General features: G+C 49.3%; 1 protein-coding gene across 1 annotated transcript; it reads right to left on the reverse strand.

Annotated features, from left to right (window-relative positions):
• Positions 1-10,906: 10,906 nt before the first annotated feature.
• FIGNL2 (fidgetin like 2) lies at positions 10,907-13,194 on the reverse strand. Its single transcript, XM_032785463.2, has one exon. The coding sequence runs from the start codon at positions 13,192-13,194 to the stop codon at positions 10,978-10,980; it is 2,217 nt and encodes a 738-aa protein (XP_032641354.1). The 3' UTR covers positions 10,907-10,977.
• Between the last annotated feature and the right edge of the window lie 7,363 nt (positions 13,195-20,557).

Below are 20,557 nucleotides of genomic sequence, written 5' to 3' on the forward strand. Positions count from 1 at the left end.
CCACTGTAGCACCCACAGTGTGGACAGGCCCTATGGCATCTTGTTAACCTTAAAAAATAAAAATAATCATTGGTGGGCTCAAACTGCTCTTTGCTAACCCTGCCTCCTCCCATGCACAGGCCCGATGATACAGCAAAGCTAGCCATTGGCTCAGCACGTTACAGTGATGAGCGTGAATAAAATGAGGAAACGAGTTTCTGCTTACAAAAGTTCACCTTCAATATCTGGCATTCCTGGGTCCCCACTGCAGTCATGAGCGCTAGCTGCATTGTCTCATGCTAGTGAAATGTTTCTGCTGCTCAATTGCTCGTAGCCTCACCATTCTCTGGGTTCCCTGGTCCATGTGTGCTGGCAAATGTATGGGTTTTTCTTCCAATCTCACAAGAGCGTGTGTTTGTTTTTGACAGTGGGGAAAATGAGAATACAAAGGATCCTCTACCCACAAAAGCTCTCCAATGCTGTTTGAATAGCAGAGAAGGCACCCAAAACAGGGAAAGTACCAGGAGACGCAGAAGGCCACAACGTAGGGCAGAACCCAACAGGAAATCACTAGCATCTGTGACATCAGGTTCAGACATTAATGGCAACTAGGACTGAGAGTCTGTCTACACTAGGGTGTGTAGCTACAATATTTTATACAAGAACAGTGAATTAAACAAAAATACAGACATTCTGAAATTTACTCAGTATGAAGCTAGCACACTTACTTGAAATTCATACCACTTAATTTGCTAGGTTAAGCTGATTGTGAGCTATTTTGAGAACACACAGTGCATCTTAAAAAAAAAAAAAGGAACAGAATTTCATAGAGTCAAGATAACTTATGCCAGCTTCTGAAAGGTCATTTTAAAATGATATAAAACCTCAAGAAGTCAAACATCTGGTGGGAAACACCAGTATTGAGCCTCAAAATGAGAACTGTGCTGCTTTTAAAAAGAATCCAGTTTGAGACTGTGCTGTGAAAAGGAATACCAAATACAAAGAAGTTACCAGACACACACATACGCAACATTTGTATAGTGCTTAGATTAAATGGAGCTTAAAGACTATGTACCTAGAGAAATTTTTATTTTTTTTCATATAAACACGCCCCTCCCCCCCCCATCTGTTAGGTGAAAGCTCTCTGGAATACAGAGTAGATGCAACATAGGTATTCTACACAGGCATGTCTGGATTCTCTGGAAAACCTCTAAGTAGGAGCTGTCTCCAGCTCCCTTGAAAACTCGGCCACAATTGTTTTCAAATCCCAACCCCCACAAGCCCACCCCTCCAGGGCTAAGGGACACTTTACAATGTCAGAGGGAGTGACTTCTGGACTATATTTCGTGTGACTATCACCTTGTCCCTTCATTAGACACACTTTTTTGTCCATTATTCCATGTCTGATTTCTCCCCTACCTCCCCTTCCTGACAGGAGAAAAAAAACCTCACCCAATTTCATCCCCCCTTCTCTATCCCAGGTGGAGAGACCCGCACCTGCCTAGGCATTTATATCTCACTCAGCAGCTTCTCCTTTGTTAAAATAGGTCTCCCTCCACCTGCAGCCAAAAGACCCCTTTTCCCAGTCCCTCCTTGCAGATGTTCCAACTTTTTATTAGAATAAGTCCCCCCCCCCACTCCCCTTCCCTATCCCTGGTGGAGGGAGCCTTCACCCAGTACCCCAGATGTGGAGATCACCCAGGTCTCCCCCCATTTCTGACCTGCAAGTGGACAGGCACACCCTGATCCCGCTGCAATCAAGATGGAGGGAGGCTGGCAGCCTATGAGGGAACTGGTCTCCGACTGCAGCACAGGCCAAGCCCTGGTGCCAGGGCAGCCACAGAGCCAGGCCAACTCCTGCCACCCAGGCCTGCTGCAGAAGTGGGCAGACAGCAGCTTCAGAGGCAGGTGGGCAAAGCCTGCCACTGACTGGGGATGAGCCAAGGCCCAGGGGAGCAATACCAGCAAGAGTCCCTTCTCCTCCACAGGCTGCTCTGCCTCTGCCTGGAGGGAAGTGCCTAACGAGGGGACGAGCCTCACCTGGGCTCAGCCAGGCCTCCAGCTGCCAACATTCAGCTTCAGAGAGCTGGGGGTGGGGGGGAGGAGGAGCTCTACCCATGGGAGTTAGGGTTGCCAACTTTGGCTGGACATATTTCCAGGGCTGCTGGGGGGGCAAGTGGGGCACTTTGCCCCAGGCCCTGCAGAGGCCCCTTCGAGAGTTTTTCAGGACTTCTGGAACGGGGTCCTTCACTCGCTCTGGGGGCCCCGGAAAACCCTCACGGGGCACAGGCCCCTGGAGCTTCTTCCGCTCTGGGTCTTCGGTGGCAGGGGGGTCCTTCCGCTCTGCGACCCACCGCCGAAGTGCCCCAAAGACCTGCAGTGGGGGTTCCTTCTGCCCCGGGCTCCCCGCCGAAGACTCCAGGCCCCCTGAATCCTCTGGGCAGCTCTGCATATTCCTGGAGGGTTCATCAAATGACAATCTTTAATTAAAGATTAATCTTTAATTCCTGGGGATGCCAGGACAATCCTGGAGGGTTAGCAACCCTACTTGGAGAGTTCTCTTCCCAAAGATACTCCTATACAATCCCACACTTCCTGGAGGGTGACAGCTGCTTCCTCAGTTCCTGCCCCAGGGTGTTCCCCCTCAGTGGGGAAACCGGAGTGAGCGAGGACCATGGCCCACTGGGTGCCCTGAAGGAACAGCGAGGAATCTGCATGTATGGTTACCAGCTCTGTCTCCAGAGCCCCCATCATTTCCTAAGAGAGACCCATCATGCACCTTGACACTCACACAGGACAAAGTTCTGCTTTGACGGGAGGGGAGAGACGGGGCCGAACAGAGGGTCCCCAAGCCACCCTGTCAAGGAGGCCTGAGGAGCAACACACTTTGCAGTGCTCCTTACTGCTGCTCCACAAAAGTCAGCACGTGCTTCCCTAGGTATGTAGGATCTCCAGGGGTCTGGTCTGACACCCCAAAGCTGCTCCCTTGTGGTCATCTCATATTCGGGGAGTGCTAATGTGATGAAGTGGGATTGTTCTTAATGTTTCCTCTGAATACTGTAGGGGTGCCTCAGTTTCCCCTATGCATTTCTTAAGTCTCTATGTGGTGGGATAAGGGGATGTTAATTGTTGCAGAGCAAAGGACCAGTGCACATAAATGGCTGACACACTGTCTCCTGGCAACTGATAGCCTGGGCCCTTCCCCCCTGCCAGGTGATAGCTAAAGGTGTCGGAGAACAAAGGAATCAGTGACCTTCTGGCCCAGGAAAGGGACAAAGCCCAGAGAAGAAGGAAGGCTGGAGAGTGAGTCAGTTTGGAGCTGGCTGGGGATGAGGAGTGAGTGCAGACGTGGGGGTCTGGCTCACTGCCCCCCAGAATGGACCCGGCCGAGGGGTCCCGTTCTCTGTACCTACAAGCTCTGTTTTAGACCCTGTTCCGGTCATCTCATAAACCTGTTTTACTGGCTGGCTGAGAGTCACGAAGTGGGGGTGCAGGACCCTCTGGCTTCCTCAGGACTCCGCCTGGGTGGACTCGCTGTGGGAAGCGCACGGAGGGGCAGAGGATGCTGAATGCTCCAAGGTCAGACCCAAGAAGGTGAAGCCGTGTGAGCTTCTTGCCCTGGAGACAGTCTGCTCACAGACAGGAGACTTCACCGGAGTCCTGTCTGGCTTCATAGGGAGCAGTTCCAGAGCATTGCCTAGGGACTCCGTGACAGCTAGTTCTGTAGTCTGCTGTGCTATTGGAAGTAATCAACTGCTGTCTACCTACATGGTCACCATTTAAACCACGCACAGGTGTGCAGTGTTAGGGACCAGAATACTAGGGCTCCTGCTCCCAAAAATCACAGAGCTAGCATTTGGCTGCAAAGGGGACTCTCCATTAATTGCCAATAATAGGACTCTGTAGACCTCTAGACACTAGAGGACAGCACTGTCAAAACAAGTGCAGTACTGATTGTCTCCAGTAGTGGGCAGTAGCTGTGTAATAGAATTGGGCAGGAAATGGTTTCCCTGTCCTGGGAAAATATTTGAGATTTAGAAACAATTTCCTGTCCCAAATTGGGATGAAAAGTAATAATCTCAAAATTTTTTGCAAACCAACATATATTTTTGGTTTGGGTCCACTGAAACCTTTTATTGCGATCATTTCAAAATGCTTTGTTTTTGACCATTTAACAAAAATATTTAAACTATAATTAGCATAAATTTCAAAACAAACAGCCTTTTTGAATCAGGAAACTCATGTTTTGTTTTTAAAATGCAGAAACAGGACATTCTGATAATGTGAAAACTTTTTTTCAACTTTTTTTGAGCTGAGAAATTTATCAAAACCAAACAATTCCCATAAACAAATTAAAAATGTTGCTTCAGCAAAACTTTGATGGGAAAACATCTAGTCGAAAAATTCCTGACCAGTTGTAACACTAGGATATAGTTTCCTTGACCATATTCCCATGCTGTTACTGTGAAGATTCCAGATGCCACTGAGAACTGTCCAAGAGAGAGCTAATGTAATTAACAATAAACTATATGCTGTTACAGCCAAACATTTTGTTTTTCATGTAATCTCTTTAATACTGTGTAATACTTTTCTTTTTAAAATACAGTATTTTTTGAGGTAGACCATTACAGTTCAAAAGCATTTCTTTTCAGACATTAATAAGACATGAATTAAATACTTTCATGTACAATATGTTGCAAAATGAGGTAGAAATGGTTACAGAGGACGTACAAAGTCAAATATGATAATAAGAAAAAAGTCTTCAAAAATCCAGTACCACTTTTTGGAGGAAAGGTGAGAGGGAGGCAAGCAGGATGCTAAAAGGAGGTACATTTAAAGAATATTCCCAAGAGGCAGCTTTCTACAAAGGTGCTCACGATACTGTCAAGTGAATGTGCAGATACACACGTACACAGGTGAACCTGAAAAAGTTCATGTAGATATCACAATATTTGGACAGAGCCTCCTCCTGTGATGTCTCATGCGGCAGGAAAGAGAGAGGCTTTGGCTATACTAAACGTAACAAGGGATTCTTTGTTGAGGATCCTGGACACAGACCCTTCAGTTCTCTCTGGCTCTTTAGCTCTCAACTTGTGCAGCCTGCTGCCACTATCCTGGATCTTCTTAAATCCTGCCCTGGATTACAAGTCAGAGAACATGCTGCTATGAATCTATGAATCTATAAACTACACCACAGAGATGTTTATATTTCTTGGGAGATTTTTTACTGATTCCTCTTCTCAGAGAGTGGCGTTATCCCCCATTTTACACATGGGCAAACTGAGGCACAGAGCATGTTATAAAACTAATCCAAGGTTGTGCAATAAACCCATGACAGAGTCAGGGAATAGAGCCCAGAAGTCTTGGTTCCTTGTTGCCTCTTAATAGACAAAAAATAAAAAAAACAGCTCCTCTTGTATACTACTTCCAACTTCATATAAAACAAGATCACAGAAACATTTTTTAAAAATCTTTTTAAAATTCTCTGGGTCATGTTACGTTATTGTATTTCAACCAGTTCATCCAATGTCTCTCATGTATATGTCCTCCCCTTACCAACTGACGTTATCCAGACCCCACTTTTAAAACTGGACACCCAATTTGTCCCCCAGCCATTCAAACCAGCACTTAGCTGCCCAAATAGATGTCATAGGTGCCTGAATGTCAATCTGAGAGCCCGAGCATGGCACTGGATCTCTTACCTTTAATGGCCATGTTTTGAAAACTGGTCCTACACAGTCAAACTTGATAAATTAAAAATATTTAAAATCTCCTGCACCTTTTCAATCCTCTCCCTCCTCAGAATTCCATTGTGAGTCAACTCCTTCCCCCTTTGCTTTATTCACTGTTATGCACTACTAATCCAGGGAAAAAAGACCAACCAGAAATCCTCTCCCCAAGGTAGCCAGGTCAAGCCATTCTTAACTTCCAATGGGAAATCAGAAAGAGGATGAGGGGGTGGCTGGAGCCAGATACCAGCATTAAGAAAAATGAGTGGCTAGAATTTTACAGGGTCGATTCCTGCAGCCTACTGCATGTATGGTCTTGCTACTCCTTTTCTTTCTGTGAGCAGCCATTCAACCATTGTGCATGGACTGTAGCTAGGACCATTTCCAAACCACTAACATATACAACAGGGAAAGTGCTGGGTCTGGGCAACAGCCCCAGACAACTCCTGGTCATAGAGAATATGGGTTGATTCCTGGCACCTGGGGACTTTTGGTAAATATAGAATGTAACTCTGTGGTTACGTCTACACTACCCGCCAAATCGGTGGGTAGTGATCCATCTATCGGGGATCGATTTACTATGTCTAGTGTAGATGCGATAAAATCAATCCCCGATCGCTCTGCCGTCGACTCCGGAACTCCACCGCGGCGAGCGGCGGAAGCGGAGTCGACAGGGGAGCGGCAGCCATTGACTCGCCACTGTCCTCATGGCCAGGTAAATCGACCTAAGATACGTCGACTTCAGCTACACTATTCAATATTCGCATAGCTGAAGTTGCATATCTTAGGTTGACCCCCCACCCCACCCAGTGCAGACCTAGCCTGTGTCTTGGGCAGACTTCAGAAAGAAGAGTCGGGAGTAGCTATTTCAGAGCCTATCTCCTGGTTTGAGTGGCCAGCACATATTCCAGCAGTGAGCTGCCCAGGAAGCGCCACCCTTGGACACATCGCTGCAGACAGCTCTCTCTAGCTGCTGAGCACTTTCTAGTTTTGTTTTCCAGGATTTCAAAAGAACAAATGAAGAAACCTACAGAGAAAAAGCAAGAGGAGGCAGCACAAGTTGAGCCCTGTTTGAAAAGTGTCCTGGGTCTCAGCTAGTGTTTTGTACTAAGCCCTCAGAGATAATGGAGAAGAGCTTATTTAATTTGCCTCCTAAATTATATACTCACTTAAGGGCACTTCAATAGCTGTGGCTTCTGCTTTCTCAATGGTTAAATACAGCAGATGTCAAAAAGAGGGAGCATCAGTCCTACATTGTTAACAGTTGCCAGGGTTCTAGAATCCAATCCGGAGAAGGAGATGCCTCAAAAGGAGGTGGTGGAAAGACTCTAAAAGAAAGTGAGATTTTTAGGATCTGAGGAAGCAGGGGGAGGAGAAGGAAGGAAGGAAGGAATGAGATCTGTGAAAACAATCCAACCCACCACAGCACCCCTGCCCACACCAGGGACAATGGCACTTTTCAAATGGTAAAGTTTGTCACAGCAAGCAAAGGGCAGCGGAGAGCAGCAGAGTGAAGAACAAAGGACAGTGCTATCTCTCTCCAGCTTCTGGGTCAATTTGATTATTGCAAATTCAGACTAAGTTGGAGATCAATACAGAAAGTGAGACAGAACATCCGCAATATAAAAAAGAAGAGAGCCCTGTCTGCACTCATCAGCCAAAGATCTGATCCCCCGTTCACTGAAGTGGACAGGGATCTAGTTCCATTTACTCAAAAGGGGTTTGAGTTGGGCCCTACATCGTTTTAGACGATTGGTCTGGTTATACAGTAAATCTGCACAAAGCTAATGAATGCTGGTTGTTATTGTCTCATCACTGCTGTTCTGCTACTTGCTCTGATCCATCAGAGGCAGAGGTGGTGCAGTTAGACTGAGTCACATGTGAGCCTTTACAAAGCAGATGCCCCTTTTAGAAAGATTTCCTTTTCAGGCAGCTCCACAGCTACTCAGAAATTAAGGATTTCAAGAAATGGTTTGGGTTGGGGACTGGGTCGTTATATGTTGGTGCAGGGACATACCATGTTCTGGGTGCTAGTGCAAAAACCTCATTCTTTGTAGGGTGAACGGGGGGAAGTTGCAATGCTAGCAGCAGAATCTTCTCATGAGCCACATGGATGCCAATGTCAGTTCAGAGAAGCAGCAAGCCCCTTAATAATAGCTCCAGCGGCTCCCTCCTCACACCCCTGCAAACACCCTCCCACTCTCCCTGAGCAGTCAGAGTTCCTGGCTCACAGACTATAGCATGCAAAACCTCTCAAGAAACTGGTTCTATCAAATGCGACACCGATGAATCTTTGGTGGGGATAAGGGGCACGATTGCAGTCCTGTAGACCATGAGCCAAGGTGTCTGTTCCCTCCCAAAATATCTGTTAAGAACATGCCTAGAGAAACAAGCTAAGAGGCAGCCTTGTATTGGCACTTGGCACAGGGCATTATTTGGTGTGAGAAGAGAAAGGCTGTGATGAACACAGAGCCAGGGAGAGAACAACTGTGGTATCCTAGCTAGCTTCTCCCAGCTGCCTTCCCCCCGTAGAGCAAAATGATCTAACTAAGGGAGTGGGAGTACCTGGACTACACTGCAGCTATTCTCTGCTTCTCGTGGCCCAAAGGCGGCCATGGGAACTAAAGCATAAGCCAGAGCAGCCTTGAGGCTGCTGTAACTCCCACTGGAGGATGTGCTGGCCCCTGAAAGCCCAGAGTGCAAAACTGGCTTAAATCCACCTTAACTCCACCCTCCTGCACATGCAGGGATGGGAGTAACTGAAATTCCAGACCAGAGACTCTTCCAGTGCCCTTGCTAACCTGCCTCATCCTGCTCTGTGCCTCTTCCCTGCCCCAAAGTGGCCAGTTCTCAGCACTAGAAGTTCATTCTCCATTGGCCTTTTAGCTCCAGCCCTTCGGCTGCTGTTAAGCATTGTTATAGCATCCTAGATAAGCACAAACCATGGACTGATGCTCTATTACCAGGCAGCACTGGCAGTGGGACTTCAAGTGGCTGGAGGTTTGGCATTTTGTATTTCAAGTGCTTGGCTTGTTTTTTATAGGCTGTATAAAGGCAGCTCAGGGAGCCAGCCGGGGGCTAAGGTGACACGTCTCTCCATGCGGGTAAGAAGGATTGTAACAAGCCCTTCTGTTGGCTTCAGTGGGGTTGGGATCAGACCCCTTAGGGATGGTGGCAATGCCACTAGGCCAGTGGGTAAGATTCCCAGGGGTCCAACGGTACTGCCCTGCCTTCCCCTACCGCTAACTGGGACATACCCATCTTCGCTAGATGGAAGGAAAATGCCAGTACGGAAAAGCCTCTGCATGAGGAGACTGGGCCCTGCGTTATTTCAGACCTACACATGAGCCTCAGAGCCAGGAAGACATAAGAGATATTTAGCTTTACACCCCTCTGCCGTTGCTCTCTGCTCCTGTAGCCTAGGGGTGGGTTTTGAGAGGGATTTGCCTGCAAACAAAGGCCTTGATCCGGCATGTTGTTCTGCACAGGGCAACATGACAACCCAGCAACACAACCTGCAGGATTGGGCAGTAAGAAATGGGCTGAGACCTACTAAATGGCATTAGTTTAACTTCAGCTGTTTTTTAAAAATGATTTAGTTAAACTGGTGCAAACCTCTTATTTTGGTTTAAAGGCAGCTCATTTTGTTTCAGCTTCTGCCAACTCCTAACTGATTTTGGGCTTTACCGAAATATGCCTGGTTTAAACAAAAAAATGAGCATCCACACAGCGGTTTGCACTGGTTTCATTAAATCTGTTTAAAATCTCACTCTTAACTAAACCAGTGCAGCTTTCTCCTGCAGACAAGGCCTTAAACACGCAGTGCAGAAGTCTTTGCTGGTTAAAACCTGGTTCTCTAACATAGTTTTTCCTGTCCACAAAGGCAAAAATAAACCTTCTTACAACGTGGTCAGGTCTTGACCACATGTAAATATACTTACTCCTGCAGCACAGGCAGGGCCCTTTGCTGGATACACAAGAAGAGGAAGTGGAGAACACAACAGAGAAACGAGCTTTGCAAACCAAGAAGCTGGGAATGTACCCAGTAGGTTTATCCAAAAAGTGGTACTAGCAACAGCTTTTAAACTACGGCACTAATACTCTCTTTTCCTTTGAAGACACGTTACTCCACCAAACACTACAATAACAATGTTTAAAAAAAATAAAATAAAATTATGGCATAATATAGTGTGAAAAGCACCTGAAATACATTCAACTTTCATCTTTGTAACAACTTCAAGTTTTTTTTTTCTTTCTTCTTTCTGTCTTCCTTTTTTGGAAGCAAACACATAATGCAGCTTTGTATTGAGTTTGGCAAACTGTTAAGATCTTTTTTTCCCCTTCCCTTTCTTGAGAAGATAAAAAAGAGTTTTTAAAAAACACACTCGGGTTTGTTTGTTTTTTCTGAGGTAATTTTTTTCCTGAGTAGTTAAAAAGAAAAACAAAAAAATACTACATACATTACAAAAATAAAAATGAGGTCTAGTATATTAAACAATCTACATTTTTTTTTTACTCCAAAACCTTCCCTCCCTCCTCCCATCTCCCTGCGCCATTTATTCCTAATAATAAATTCCTCATGATGGCTTGAAAAGATGTTGATTTTTAGATGGAATGAGTCCTTAGTATGGCACAGTTCAGAACAGAAAAATTGCCCATAATGCCACATCCAACGGGGACTGGTTTTGTTAAATGATGGCTGAAAAATTTCTATTAGGAACAACAACAACAACAAATATCAGGTCTCTGTAAATCGACTAGAGAGCTGTCGTATCACACAGGAGAAGGCTAAAACCGAACGTATCTCCACCTGGCTGCATCCTGTACGTTGCTGGTCTCAAAACGGATGAACGGGAAAGTAGACGAATAATAAATAGATTATCCTGAGCTCAGTGAGCAACTACTTCGAAAAACAAAAACAAAAACAAACAAAATCAGTCAAGTCCGACACAGAAAAGCCTGTAAAGGAATTTGTTTGTGTTCGAGTCTTTTCTTGGATCAAGTATTTCACCTTCAGATCAGCTTGGACATAGGAGAAAGACAAAAGACACTGGCTGAATTCATGGCCGATCTGTTATTCCATCCTTAGCAGCTGGAGCTAGATCAGAGACTCCAGAGCAACAGATCTGAACAAATACAAAATAATTCCCCCGAATCTTCCACTCAGAGGTCAAGCTGACATACAACCAACACCACCATCAACAAAACAATGCCACTGGAGTCTGAGACTGAAGGCTTGGCTCCCCCAGTCCACCCCTTCCACGCACCGTCAGTGCCTGGACCCGTACATTTTGTCCCACTCCACGTACAAGTCCAGCTCCTTCTGGGAGACGGTGGGGCGGATTTTGCAGAAGGCATTCTCGAAGTCTTTGTAGGAGGTGGGCTGCAGCTGGCCTGGCAGGCTGTGGAGTTTGGTGGGGCCGGCCTGCTGGCACAGCTGGATGAGCTCGCTGCCTGAGTAGCTCTCGGTGTGCTGCACAAGGGAGGCCATCTCCCGTTCACTGAGGCAGTAGTTCTGCTGGGCCAAGGTGTGGTGGAGGATCTGCCGCCGGGCGATGCTGTCGGGCGGGGAAATGTAGAACCGCTTGGTGAACCTCCTCTGGGAGGCTTCATCCACATTGCTGGGCCGGGTGGTCGTCCCGATGATGACGACGTTCTGCTCGGCTGAGGTAGCTATGTTGTCCAAGTAGGAAAGCAGCTGAGACTTGAGGCCGCTCACCTGGGGGGCTTCTTCACCAGCACAGGCCACAAGGAGGGACTCCACCTCGGAGATGAGCACCACTGACGGCTGACGGCAGCTAGCCACGAAGAAGACCGTCTGCAGGATCTTCTCAGCCTCGCCCTTCCACTTGGAAAGCAGGGCTGTCCCACTAAGATTCAGGAAGGTTGAACCCAGCTGGGTGGAGATGCACCTGCTCAGCAGGGTTTTCCCTGCTCCACGAGGCCCGAACAGCAGGATGGTCCTGGGCAGCCGGCTCTCCCCAGTGTAGGCCCCAGGCCTCAGGATAGGCCACACCAGCTCTTCCTCGATGGCGGCTTTGACCGAGACCTGGCCGGCAATGTCTGTCCACTGGACGGGAGGGCTGCAGTCGACGATTTTGTTGTTCACCAGCTCTAGGATCAGGGGGTCTATGTTTTTCAGCTGCTCTTCCACAGGCTGGCTGCTGAACACCTGCGGCTTGGCCTGCATCCCATGGGCGAAGGCATGGCCCTGCTCACCACCTGTGCGCTCGCCATTGGCGAGGGGCGGGGTGAACTTCTCAAAGGTCTCCCCGGGCCTCAGAGGAGCTTCCCCGGCGCCATATGGAGGGGAGACCAGGCCTTTCATGGACTGGCTGTTGTACTTCCCTACATGCTCCTCCAAGGCCACAGTCGCCGCTGCTCCCGTCGGCCTTTTCCCAGCCTTGAAGGGCAGCTGTGAGGTCTCGGTGCTTCGGCTAAAGCTGTTGCCACCACATTCACTGTTATCGGACATCGGGTACGGCGACTCAGGGGTGGACTTTGGTTGTTCATAGCTGTATTTCCTGTACCTGCCCTCAGCTTCGTCCTCCCCCCCAGGGATATCAAAGGCCTTTCGTTTCAGGGAGCCGCCCGAGTCGCTGCTGAGGGGGGGCACCGGGAGGGGGGGCAGGCTGGAGCTCTGGTAGCTATAACCAGGGATGCCTGGGGGCCGGGAGGAGGGTGGCGGCGGGGGGATGGGGGTGGGTGCAGCAATGCCCGAGGGCAGGTAAGAGGCTGACGGGTGCGGAGGGTGGATCCCCCCGTAGCCAGGCTGAGGTGGGTAGCCACCTGAAGCGTAGTTGTACATGGGACCTGAGGAGCTGTAGCCGGGGACCAGTGCAGAGGAAGGGTGTGTGGGCTGCAGGAGTCCTGAGCTGTGCAGGGCTGACGGGTGGGGAGGGGGAAGTGCTGGAGCTGGCTGGCTGCAGTAGCCTGATGGCAGGTAGGTGCCACTGTAGCCTGAGGTATACTCCTGAGCCGAGCCAAGGCCGCTGGAGCCGGTGGCTCCTCCACACGAGTTAGTGGAATAAATGGGGTCTGCGAGGTTGCCCGAGACAACAGGGGAGCTGCCAACGCCTACAGGCCCGTTTCCAAGGGCGGAAGGAACGACCCCCTTGGAGCCAGACAGTCCATCGTGCATGGCATTCAGGGGGTAGGCACCGTCCGAGCTGTGCGACATTGGCCACGGCTCCACGTCAGCTTTCTGCCCATTGAGTGGCCCAAAGGCTCCATCCCCGTAGCTGTTCAGCACCGGCCTCTCATAGGGCGAGTCCAGCACTCCTGAGTACTTCTCCGCATACCTCTTGAGGAGGTTGGAGGCCGTCAGCGCGGAGATGTCGTCGTTGGCCCAGGCATAATGGAAGCGCTGCCGGCTGCTGTGGTAGAGGTCAGATTTGTGGGCTGGTGAGGAGGTGGTGGAGGAGACATCGAGGTGCTGCTCTGGCCACTGGTTCAGGGGCTGGGCATGCTCTGGTGTCCAGTGCATCTTCAACAGAGCTGGGGACAGGGAAACAGAGGTAGAAAGGGTTAAATGTGGCCCTGGAGTAGAGCGGTCCTGCTGAAATGGAGGCAGGTTTAAACGTACAAGGCTCAGCACCCGATCCTTCTCAGTTTGCTAAATGTAAAGAGGGTCCCGGCTACATGATAGGGTTCCCTGGGGTGTCTTCAGCACAGAAGAGGCCAAGAACCCCTCACCTAAATAAACTGGCCCAATCTCTAGATGTGCAGAGCAGGCAAACTCCCCACTAAAGTTCACAGGAGCTGAGGGCAATTAGCACCTTGGACAAGCAGGCTAGTGGTAGTCCGAGCCTGCCTTCAGACACTAAAGTTTGAATATTTTAGCAAAAGGCTCCGTGATGTTCATAGAGCCCCCTTTGAGGCTGGGTCAGCTTCTCTTTAGGAGTGTTTCTATGCCCAATGATGGGGGGAGGGGGATCTTTTCTTTTTCAAGCTGAATCAGGATTCAAGACAAAAATGTTTAAGTTACACTGGGAAAACATGTAGTGACCGAGGCAGCCCCAATTATAAACATTACCATGTGCCAAAACTGAGATCCGCCCTCTAGTGGTCACACGAACACCGAGCCCAGCTGCTTATTTCACTCCCAGTCCTACTAGGCAGCATTTTGTGATCAGGACAAAACTGCGGAACAGCATAGAACACACTGGCTCAGGGCCTAGAGAAGACATTCGCCTGTCTGATGGCTTGGCATGGGTTTGACTCTCTTCGCACCGATGGGAACCATACACATAATTCCCTGCATATCACTAATAATCATTGTAGTGCTTTTCACTTCTAAGTCACTTTTTAGTTGAGAATTTCAAAATCTGACCACAAAAACCATCCAATGAATCACGGATCATTATTATGATTAGTTCCACTGTAGGAGTGCTTAGAGATCCCAGTCACGCCCAAAGCAAGACTCTGCAAGTACATCACAAAATGACAGACGCTGCCCTAAGAACTCACCTGCTGACTCAGAGTTAAGGTGGTTGTGACGAAATGTGCATTGACAGAGTGATGTAGTGTGGTAGTTTAGACTAGCCCTTAGTCTGTTACCCTGGGCCTTGCGGGGGCCTTCACAACCAGTCATTTTCATGTGGTAGCACTTTGCACTGTCTCTGCACTTGTGGAAAGGGCATACAAGGGGCAGACCCCGGTCTGCATTTCTGCTCAGCTTGTTCAAAGGATTAGAAGGTAAGTTTGGGACAGAACACAAAAGATCAGCATCTCCTCCTCTCAGACATGCTGCTCCCCTCCTGCTTTACGCCAGCAGGAGCAAGAGGAGACTGAGCCCAAAGGGTCACAGCAGATACGGATCTGAGTGAAGATGCTGGGACTCAGATCACAATTTGCTGGGCATTCGGTGTGCTGGCTCCTTGCTCAACATTGTCCCTAAAGGCCCCATGTACAGAATAAATCACAACTCACTGGTTCATATCAGCACGTGGCTAAACCAGGCTGAATGACACAGACAGGCCACAGGTTCCACCTCTCCTGAAGGGTCGGACACTTACTATGAATTATCCATGAGCCCATATGAATCCCAGGCTCTTTTCACCAGGCTCATTGGTCATGGGAAATTAAATGCACACTGTCAGGTAGGTGAAATATCACAAAGCTGGATGGGTATTTTCTGAGAGCTGTGTCCTGCGTCCTGGCCTGGGAGAGGGTGGAAGGCCCTAAAGGCACTGGCTCTGCCATGCACAGGAGAAGGCTGCAGAGGGGGGAACGGAGCACAGCAGAGCAAGGGTGCTGGGATGGCTCACGGCCAGTGCGAATGAGGGAGCGAAGACCCATTGGGCAAAGCAGCCCTAAAGAGAATCCTTCTGCAATGCAGCAGCTGCTCTGGTCCCCACGCTGTGGGTGAATTGGGGGGGAGGGTTCCCACCTTCCGTGGAATCCACCAAGCCAAATCTGTTCATACCAGGGGTCCAGGATCGGGCTCTTACAGAGCCAGCCTTCTTCGTTGTGCTTCCTGAGGTACGCGTGGGTAGGTGGGGAGAGAGGGTATCAAGTGAGACAAGCCGCCATGCCTAGCCACTGACTTCGTTGGTGCTCCGGGGCCAATTAACTCCTCCCCCTCCCTCCCAGCACCTCCCTCCCACCACAGTCAGCTGTTCAGCCGCATGCAGGAGGTGCTGGAGGGGTGGGGGAGAGTGGGGGTAGGAAGAGGTGGGGCTGGAGCAGGGGTCAAGAACCCCCCAGGAACAGAGGAAGTTGGCATCTACACGCCATGCTGCCAAGCGTAGTGCATCCCAGAGGGATGTTGTTCGTTCTGGGCACCTGCACGGGATAGCAGCTCACACAGCTTCCAGCAGGATTTTACACAGGCATGAATTGAGGGGCCCAATCCTGTGAGGTGCTGAGCACCCTTGTCTCCTCTGGACTTTGCCGGACCCACAGGATCAGGCCCTTTAGAGATATATAAATATGGGACCCAATTGTGCTGTCACATCCTTTTTTCACCTGGCTAACGCTAGTGATTCGGATCAATTGACACGTGCAGGAGGAGAAACAGACTAGTGGAGCCCCCTTGCAGGGTAACTGGGGCTCATTAATATTGAAGCAGCCTTGAAAAAACAAAACAGACCCCTGTGGACTAGCATGCAGCCACTGGCTTTACATGGCACGCCCAGCGTTAGTGTCATTGTGGAAGAAAATGCACCAGATCCTCACCGACTCCATGGAACTCATTGGAGTTATGGCTGATTTCCACTAGCTGAGTGTCTAGCCCAGTGAGTCTGAACAGAATGTAGAGTCCTGGGTTGTGCCGTCTCTGAGCAGTGGGATACGGATGACATAATGTCTACATTGCATGGATCCACATACACAGAGCAAGCTTCTCTGACATGGGTTTTACCCCTGTTTGACTCCATCGACTCACGCCAGCAGCATGACTTAGGCCCACTAATTCTCACCGGAACTGAGTGAAGGTCTCTGGCTCAGGAATGCACCAGGGAAAAGCTGCACATAATGAAAGAATCCAGGGCGGGCAGTGCTGGAGGAATGCGAGCAGCACATCGCCCTTCTTTTGACTTAAGTGACTTTAATTGCACTATTCTTCTTCTGAGCTAATGAACAAAGACAGACAGGGACCCTTGCTAAGGGCAAAGCAAATTCCAAAATGTCCAGGCCAGGAGAAGGGGGCCTTTGGGATGCTGCTCATAGTGCACGGGCATGCAGGCACTCCCTCCCTCCCTGTGTTGTCGATTGTGTGTGTGCGTGCGTGTGTGTTTCTCACCACCAACCTCCACCCCTTCCCTAACATCCCTCCCCCTTTAGTGATTCACAAAGGCCTCGGGGGAATGCTAAAGTCGGGGCTGGGAGGGTTCTGGACACACCATTCACTTGCCTCTCTCAGCCTTTAAGCCACTTTGTGGCCATAGCACAATTAGATTACTTAATGCTTTAATTGACTTATATGGCATTTGTGCTTCCACTCTGGATATCAAACTTACACAAGAGGATTTAAATGGCAGCTTTGCATGGCTTTATCTGACATCCTCTCCGCATTTACTTGCCATTATTAAAGCGCCACCGATAGGTAAACGGTCAGACAGAGACAGCAAAGGCAGCCCGCGGGAAAAGGACCCTTTTTTAATGAACACAAAAGATGAGTGCTTTCCAATAAACTTCCCTTCTTGTGGCTGATTTTTTCCAAGCAGAACACTAATATGGTTGGAGGAGGGAGAAAACCATCCCCCTTTGATCGGAAGCACGAGGCAGCAGGAAGCAATTAAAAAGAAAAAGTGAATTTCAGGAGGAAGCATAAGACTTGGAGGGACAAGGAGGACGTTTTTAAAAGACAGAACAAAAGTACCAGGCCCTTGAGCATTATCGTTTAATCACAGTAACCCATTAACCAGGATTGCGCAGGGCTGGGTCCCAGGGAGATCCAGCCAACGGCTCGAGACGCACCATCGAGGGAGCATTGCCGCAGAGACATCAGAAAATAGGAGCCGCATTAGCGGCGCTGCCTTCATTGTGACTCTGGTTATTACTTATTAGCGGTGCTGCGGTGAGGCCAAGGAGCCCCAGTCACAGACCAGGACCCTGCTGTGCTGGGCATGGTACAGACAGAAAGAGACACCTCCTGCCTCACAGAGCTTACAACAGCGCATTGTGCGCTGAGCACTCTACACTCCTGAACTCATCGTTCATAATATTGAGCTGATCAGTTTAAGTGGTATTTTTCTCTCTTGCGTCCATCCACTTATTTAACGTAGAGAAAAGTGGATCTGGCGATTTTTCAAGTTTATAACCAGAAGACTTCTAGTATCTGCCCCCTCCCGAGTACAATTATTAGATATAGCTGGTTTGGGGTTACAAGGAAAATATTGCAGCAGCACCCACACTGGCCAATCCCTGCATGTCCAGGGAGTCAAAGGGGTTGGTTTTATAGAAGCACAGAGAAAAAAATATTTTTTATGAGCCCGATCCTGGAGTTGCTCCATGCCTGGAACTGACTGATTTCCCAGGAATTCCTCAGACACAGGGTGGCTGCAGGATCAGGATCTATTGCAGAGGTGGTTTTCCAAGCACAAAGTGGATCTGATTTTCCCAGAGCATCGTTTCAACTGCTCGCACCCAGTATTTGCACACGCAAAGAGGACTGCCTGGTTCCATTATAATTACTTGCCCTGTGCTAGCGCACGGACCAGAACTCCTTCGTGCTAGGCATTGTGGATGTGCAGAACAAAGTTTCTGCAGGCAAACTTCCGAGGCTCTGGAATTTGGCCGGTGTCAGAACTACTGTCATCATGAAGTGCGTTTATACTGAGTATCGATGTGAAGAGTAACACAAAACACAATTACAAAAAACACAAAGGGAAAAATGCCTCCATACGATCCGTTTTAATGTGCGGTTTGAAAGGCATTTGGAAAAAGGGCCAAGCAAAAACTAAAACCAAAACACATGTCCTTAAAAATAAGAAAAGAGAGAGAGGGAGGGAGGGGGGCCAGGGTGGGCAGGCACAGAAGTTGTCATGGGTTTGAAATGTAACGTGAATAAGCTTTCAGAGCAGGACAGATGTTTCAGTGCTCCCCTTTGGCAGTGTGAGAAAATTACTGTCCAGTGACCAAATGGCATGTCAGTTTCCCACCCTCCCTGCTTCTCCATTATCTAAAGCACAAGACAAAAGGAGGGAGGGGGCTGGGCAAAGGAGAATCTTATTGTTCCCGGGTGCACTAATTATGGAAATCTTGTTAATCTATTCAGCAGCAAAGCTGGACTGGGCTTTTGTCAGGGGGCTTTTTAACTGTGCACAACTCGGGTGCACAGCAGAGTGTCCAACTGTTCAGTGTTTGAAGTGGGGAGCGCTCTGTCCCCCCCAACACCCCTTTTACTGCACCAGCCCTCTGTGTCCAAACAGAAAAATCCCAGGCGAGTTATTTCACAAACAGCCACGAGGCTTTACGCTGTCCAGCCCAAGCGACAACCGGCCTTGGTGGAAGCCCACAATGCAGACACATGCACTGCAAGCACTAATAACCCCCTGTATGCCCAGCCTGGGTTTTTACATACACACACAACATGAATATTTCTGCACACACACAACACACAGCTCCACACACTAGTACACTGCACAGAACCTGTATGCACACACCAGACCAACACCCACGGTGGCCCAGATCCTCGTCCAGGTGTAAACTGGTGTAGTTCCATGGACTTTAATCACACTGACTGAGGATCTGGCCCGACTGATGCTTAGCAGTACGCAGCCTCTCATGCCCCTAAGAGCAATCCAACGTCCAGTGACTGGATCTGCAGAGCATGACCAGCTCCATGCACAGCTCCCTCAAACTGAAACCTGGAGCCGCTGGGGACTGGCTCCCCCATGGACATGCTGAGCGCCGCGTTTCCACTGCAGACGAATGAGTGACATTAGAGAAGGAGGGGGAAGGGAGCGAACTCGGGGAAGATGAAAGGGGGAAATGGAAAGCAGGCAACGCTGATTACTCAACAGCAGAGGCATGAGGGATTATATTCCACAGGGCGGGTGAGATCAAGAGCAACACGCACACAAAACAACAATAGTAATAAAACGTGGCCTACACGGGGCTTTGCAAACAATGAAACCAACCTCACAACCGCCCCATGGAAGGGCTACAGGGAGATCAGTTTGCCCACCTCTGAAAGGCAGCCCCTCCCTGGAGAAACAGGATGAAATCAGTGGGGCCACTAGGGTTAACACCCTGCCCTGACTAAGAAATGGTGCCGTGGGATCTTCAATGGCCAGGAGCGACCATGTCCTCAGCCTGGAAGATGCCGCGACCCAGCAGCCCTCAGTAGCACGGTGAGGAACTAGTTTGGTGCAGACTCCAAAGGCAGAGATGGGGGAAATACAATAGCAACCCCCTCAAGCTGAGAATCTGCAGAGTGACAGGTTCTGAATCCAATCTGCATCTGGCTGAGCAGTGGGGTGGGGCGGGGAGGGGGCAAACGAGCCACTTTAAAGATTACCTAGGAACGAGATACAAAAGGGGACTCAGATGCCCGGCCTGGCCCGGTATCTCCCTTTAGTGACCACCCTTCCCCTCTTGGCAAAACCAGTCCAGTTCCAGGAAAACCTGCCCACCGCTCCCTCTAGCATTTGGGGGGAGGAAAAAAATCACTGCTGCTCTGCTGGAACACAACACCCTGGCCATGGGAGAAGAGAAAAACTCCAGTCCCTAACACAGCGTACAGCCCTGCAAATCAGGCAGCAGGATAAATAATCAGCACCCCCGATGGAGGTTCATGAGACTAATCGCTATCAACTAGGGCAAGCAGAGCTCCCACTTCAAGGCATCAGTCGGCTTATGGCATTACAAAGGGGCAGGGCAGATATTCTCTTTCCCAGGACACATCTTGCTGCGAGGCAAGATGCCAGATCCCCTGGCCCACTGGTGTAATCTGGGCTGGCAAATGGCATGTTTATAGGATTACAGAATCGCTAGCGCCATACAGGATGTCAGAAACAGGAAGAGCTCAGCTGAAGTTTGGGGCAATTAACTTGTAAATGTTAGACCCAAACAGTGCCCAGAAAATGAACATGGCACCAGACGATTTAACACATACACACACTGCCCCAGTGCTGGACAATCCAGAGCTGGGACCAGGTCACACCCATCCTCAGATGCGCCGGTGGGACAGCAAGATTTGTGCGGGAAGTTACATAACCTTTAGTTTCTTCCTGCTCTCCAAAAGCAAATCGATGAGCAGCATTTCTTTACAGTGGTAACAAACCCTGGGTCTTTGGCTTTCCCTCGACGGGGCACATGCACACTAGACACAGATCTGTTCCAGGTTCTCTCATCACCACGGTGTCTGAGATCCCAGACCAGCTGCCTAGCAAAGCACCCAC

Source organism: Chelonoidis abingdonii, chromosome 26 (genome assembly GCF_003597395.2).
Source record: "Chelonoidis abingdonii isolate Lonesome George chromosome 26, CheloAbing_2.0, whole genome shotgun sequence".
Taxonomy (NCBI): Eukaryota; Metazoa; Chordata; order Testudines; family Testudinidae; genus Chelonoidis; species Chelonoidis abingdonii.